The sequence below is a fragment of the Herpailurus yagouaroundi genome, unplaced genomic scaffold (assembly GCF_014898765.1).
Source record: "Herpailurus yagouaroundi ecotype Mexico unplaced genomic scaffold, PumYag 77, whole genome shotgun sequence".
NCBI classification, from domain to species: Eukaryota; Metazoa; Chordata; class Mammalia; order Carnivora; family Felidae; genus Herpailurus; species Herpailurus yagouaroundi.
This window is the reverse complement of record NW_024412388.1, coordinates 93,030,168-93,035,915: the sequence shown is the minus strand read 5'-3', so window position 1 is coordinate 93,035,915 and position 5,748 is coordinate 93,030,168. Positions and strand designations below refer to the sequence as shown.

The following is a 5,748-nucleotide window of genomic DNA, read 5'->3' as shown; positions in this document are numbered from 1 at the left end:
GGCTCTTTCCATAATTTGGCTATTGTTGAGAGTGCTGCTATGAACATTGGGGTACAAGTGCCCCTATGCATCAGCACTCCTGTGTCCCTTGGATAAATTCCTAGCAGTGCTATTGCTGGGTCATAGGGTAGGTCTATTTTTAATTTTCTGAGGAACCTCCACACTGCTTTCCAGAGCGGCTGCACCAATTTGCATTCCCACCAACAGTGCAAGAGGGTTCCCGTTTCTCCACATCCTCTCCAGCATCTATAGTCTCCTGATTTGTTCATTTTGGCCACTCTGACTGGCGTGAGGTGATACCTGAGTGTGGTTTTGATTTGTATTTCCCTGATAAGGAGCGACGCTGAACATCTTTTCATGTGCCTGTTGGCCATCCGGATGTCTTCTTTAGAGAAGTGTCTATTCATGTTTTCTGCCCATTTCTTCCCTGGGTTATTTGCTTTTCGGGTGTGGAGTTTGGTGAGCTCTTTATAGATTTTGGATACTAGCCCTTTGTCCGATATGTCATTTGCAAATATCTTTTCCCATTCCGTTGGTTGCCTTTTCGTTTTGTTGGTTGTTTCCTTTGCTGTGCAGAAGCTTTTGATCTTCATAAGGTCCCAGTAATTCACTTTTGCTTTTAATTCCCTTGCCTTTGGGGATGTGTCGAGTAAGAGATTGCTACAGCTGAGGTCAGAGAGGTCTTTTCCTGCTTTCTCCTCTAAGGTTTTGATGGTTTCCTGTCTCACATTCAGGTCCTTGATCCATTTTGAGTTTATTTTTGTGAATGGTGTGAGAAAGTGGTCTAGTTTCAACCTTCTGCATGTTGCTGTCCAGTTCTCCCAGCACCATTTGTTAAAGAGACTGTCTTTTTTCCATTGGATGTTCTTTCCTGCTTTGTCAAAGATGAGTTGGCCATACGTTTGTGGGTCTAGTTCTGGGGTTTCTATTCTATTCCATTGGTCTATGTGTCTGTTTTTGTGCCACAGCATATCTGTTCTATTCATTTATCTGTCCATGGACACTTAGGTTGCTTCCATATCTTAGCTATTATAGATAATGCTGCAGTACACATACGGGTACATATATATTTTTGAATTAGTCTTTTCATTTTCCTTGGGTAAATACCCAGTAATGGTATTGCTGGATGATATGGTTGTTCCACTTTTATTTTTTCAAGAAACCTCTGTACTGTTTTCCACAGTGGCCATACCAATTGGCATTCCTACTAATGGTGCATGAAGGTTCCTTTTGCTCCACATCCTCACCAACACTTGTTATTTCTTGTCTTTTTTATTCCATTCTGACAGGTATAAAGTGATATCTCATTATGGTTTTGATTTGTATTTCCCGGATGATTAGTGATGTTGAGCATCTTTTCATATATCTGTTGCCTTTACCCATTTTTAGTTTTTTTTTTTAATTGTTGTTGTGGAGTTATAGGAGTTCTTTATATATTTTGGGTGTTAATCCTTATCAGTTGTGTGGTGTGCAAATATATTCTCCCATTCCGTAGATTGCCTTTTCACCTGCTGATTGTTTCCTTTGCTGCACAGAAGATTTTAAATTGGTGAAATTCATTTATCTATTTTTGCTTTTGTTGCCCGTGCTTTTGATATCATGTCCAAGAAATCATTGCTGAATTCAGTATCCTGAAACATTTAACCTGTGTTTTCTCCTAGAAGTTTTATAGTATTAGGTCTTATGTTTGGGTCTTTAATCCATTTTGAGTTAACTTTTGTACATGGTGTAAGGTAAAGGTCCAACTTTATTTTTTGCATGTGGATATTCAGTTTTTCCCACACCATTTGTTAAAGAGACTGTTCTTTCTCCAGTGTGTAGTCTTGGCATCCTTGTTGATGATCATTTGGCCATATATTCAACAATTTATTTCTGGGCTCTCTGTTTTTGTTCCATTGATCTATATATCTGTCTTTACGGTAGTACCACACCATCTGACTACTGTTGCTTTGTAGTATTTATTCAAATAAGGGAGTATGAGGCCTCCAAGTTTATTCTTTTTTTCTAAGGTTATTTTGGCCGTTGGGGTCTCTTGGGATTCCATATGAATTTTAGGGTAGTTTTCTCTTTTTCTTCAAAAAATATCTTTGGGATTTGAGTAGGGATTGCATTGAATCCTTAGATTGCTTTAAGTAGTGTATTACTATGCTTGTGCTACCATAACAATAATTTTCCCACGTATGTGCATAGATTCTTATACTTAAAATATTGTATATTTAAAAAGTAGGTTAGCATATGTGTTTTATACAGTTACTCTCAATCATCACCTTCTAATGGAATTACAAAGATATAGGATGACAGGGAAAAAGACATGGCCGGGGGATCAGTACACTTGATTCTGCACTCTTGTTAAAAATAACTCCACTGAGACTCATTTTCCTCATTCTAAAATTGGAAGAATAGCTCCACATCAGGGAAAGGACTAAAAATAACATGTATGTAAAGTACACAATTAGATGCAGTTAGTAGAATTACATTGTTTTTATTAATACCATTGGAAATGTGCTTGAGGTCCTACATTTGGAGTGCTGTTGATCTTAACATTTGTTCAGAAGAAAAGGAGCAACCTGTGCAAAGCTCATGTGTTCTGAATCCCCAGTGGTTACCACACCTGTGTGCGGAGCTGCTGCCTCTTCCAGTGACTGCCGCTGCTGGGAATGTGTTACCTGATCTCACAGATGTGCAGCCTGTCTCTCATAAGGATGAGGGTGTCTGTGAAAATGTTCATGTTGAGTGAAAGCAGTTGTAATATTAGTTGTTCACTGTTTTTCTTCTCTTCTGTTTCTCTGGCAGCTCTTGAAGTCCTACTGGCTGGATAATTATGCCAAAGACTCTGTAAACCCTGGAGTCATCGTGTTGCTGGGATGTGGCATCGTATCTAGTACTTGCGGTCAGTTGGCCAGCTACCCCTTGGCTTTGGTGAAAACACGCATGCAGGCCCAAGGTGAGATTTTTTTTAATGTTTTTATTTATTTATTTTGAGAGAGTGCATGCATGCATGCGTACATGTGCATGAGTAGGGAAAGGACAGAGGGAGAGGAAGAGAGAGAATCCCAAGCAGACTTCACGCTCAGCACAGAGCCCGATGTGGGGCTCAATCCCACTACCGTGAGATCGTGACCTGAGCTGAAATCAACAGTCAGACGCTTAACTGACTGAGCCACCCAGGTGCCCCTCAAGGTGAGTTTTTGATGGATGAATGATGCTGATAAAAGTACTCTATCAGCAACATGCTTTTGGAGCTTCAGGTTCTTCTGAGGTAGCAGAATATGCTTTTCAGATAGTATTTCACAAGCTTTATTTATTTATTTTTTTCATTACTGCCTCCCTAGGGAACCCTTTCATAAATTATTTTCCTAATCACTCCCTCTTCATGAAATTTTAATATCACAAATACACTGCACATGTACTCTGTGTATATCTGCATTTTATGGGTAAACAGTGAGATTTGGTTTTGCCCATATTGAGAATGCATGTTTTAAGAGTATATAAGCTTAAGTATTTAGACGGATTTGGGTTCAGACCTCTTTGGATTTTCCTCTTTGCCCCAAACCTCTTTGGATTTTCCTTTACTCATCTGTAAATGGGAATGAGAACTGTGCATTGTTGTGAGAATTGGCAACAATATATGTAAAGCACCTGGCCTTTGGCAAATTGTTGGTAAATGGTGGCTGGAATTGTTTGCTCTTATTGGACCCTACAACTTTTGAACTGTGGGATCCCTCCTCATTGTGACCCTGTCCTCTCCCTTGGCTTTGATTATACTGTGTCCCCTGGCTTTTCTACCATCTTATTGATTATTCTCTATTCTTAAAAGATTTGCTGGCTTTTATTGCTATTTAAAGTATGTAGCCTGTGCCTTTCTTTCCTTTTTTTGCTCTTTGCTGGCCAGTCTCACTCACCTACTATCATTTCTTTAAACAGTACCTCCTGGGTATCTACAGCTCTATTCCCAGTCTCTCCTCCAAGTACCAACCACCCCACTGCCCCCAACCAAGTGGTCACTCGTTAAGTAACCAATACTTTCAGAGCCATTGTCAGGTGCTGGACACTCTGCCAGATGCTAGGGTTAGAGCAGTCCACAAGTCAGATGTGGTCCCTGCCATTGTGGAGTGGAAAAGACACACATGCAGCAAGTAAACAAACTTGTGAAATTACCTCCCCTTTGTCAGGGGAGTACAGAGCAAGGGGCTCTAACCTTACTTGGGAGCCAGAGGACATTGTCATTGAAGTTCAACCTGGAAAGACAGGTGGAAGTTAGCTGGTCAAAGGTGGGGTGAGGTGGAAAAGAAAGAGCCTTACAGCCTGAGGAAAAGCATATGTGAAGGCAGTGAGGCAGGAGAAAATGGGGTCCATTTGAGGAGCTGAAAGAAAATCATATGCCTGGAGAGAAAAATGGAAAGTAGTAACTAAATATTTCATTTGTATTCTCTCATTTAGCCATCACAACCATCTTTGGGATTGATACTAGTATTATCTGTATTTTACAGGTGAATAACTGGGGCAAAAAGAGATAAAGTAACTTCCATAAGGTTATACATTGGTAAATAGTGGAGCTAGACTTCAAACCCAGCCAGTCTGATTGAAACCTTCATCTGGCAAGTCCCCCTCTCCCATCTGCCAACTCCAATCCAGTCCTCTCGTGGCTGATAGACCTATGTTTCTTTTTTTAAAGATTTTATTTTTAAGTAATCGCTACACTCAAAACGGGGCTCAGACTCAAACCCCAGACTCAGGAGTCACATGCTCCTCCAACTGAGCTGGCCAGGCACCCAGATCTGTTGTTTTTAAAGTCAAGGTCTGTTCACTTGATTCCTGTTCAGAAATCTTTGTGACTCTTCAGTGTCCTCAGAATAAATTCCCAAGTTCTTAGTGGGAATTTCAAAGCCTTTAGTAATCTGGCCCCACTTTATTTTTTCTCCTCCCCTCCATTTCCCCACCCCTGCCTCACTCACCTCCAGCGCTGGATACCCTCTGTGTAATAACCACATCAGCAGTCCCCATGTAGTGCCCCCATGTGCCCTCACTTTTCTTTGTGGTGTCAGCAGCATGGGCTTTCTCTTCCTCCCTTTCTTGACTCTTGAGGCCATTTTCAAGGCCCAGGAACCCTACATTTTCTTAAGCTCCTCAAAGTGTTCCCATGCTCCCCTTAATTCCAAGGATTGATCTACTCTCTTTTCAGTGCTTGGTTAATGAGGAGGGCTGGCCATGGCAGTGTGGGGTGGTAGAAAGTGTGTGAACTTTGGAGTCAGAAAGACTGTCTACTCTTAGCTCCCCACCACTTGCTGGCTAAGTATATTAGGCCAAGTTTCTCCATCTTCCTAAACCTCCAATTCCTCATTTATAAAATAGGTATGATACTTACCTTGCAGGATTGGTATATAAAGTGATAAAGCCATTATCTAACGCATAGCAATTACTGAACTAATAACTGTTGTTACCATTGTTACCGTAATTACGGAACTCACTATTAGGTGCCATGCAAGGAGATTTCTATATAAAGGGATACTTTATATATTCTAGAATATCATTCAGAGTCACAAATACAACATATTTGAATACTAAATTAGCCTTCTTTCTTTCTTTCTTTCTTTCTTTCTTTCTTTCTTTCTCTCTCTCTCTCTCTCTCTCTCTCTCTCTGTCTCTCCCTTCCTTCCTTCCTTCCTTCCTTCCTTCCTTCCTTCCTTCCTTCCTTCCTTCTTTTCTTTCTTTCTTTCTTTCTTTCTTTCTTTCTTTCTTTCTTTCTTT

The 5,748-nt window shown here is 40.5% G+C and overlaps 1 protein-coding gene across 1 annotated transcript in view; it reads left to right on the top strand.

The window, feature by feature from the left end:
• Positions 1-5,748, top strand: part of SLC25A24 (solute carrier family 25 member 24) — a 65,631-nt gene that overhangs the window by 57,724 nt on the left and 2,159 nt on the right. Inside the window, exon 9 of the mRNA XM_040471161.1 lies at positions 2,794-2,944. Coding sequence (XP_040327095.1) covers positions 2,794-2,944 — 151 coding nt within the window. The remainder of the gene's footprint in view (positions 1-2,793; positions 2,945-5,748) is intronic.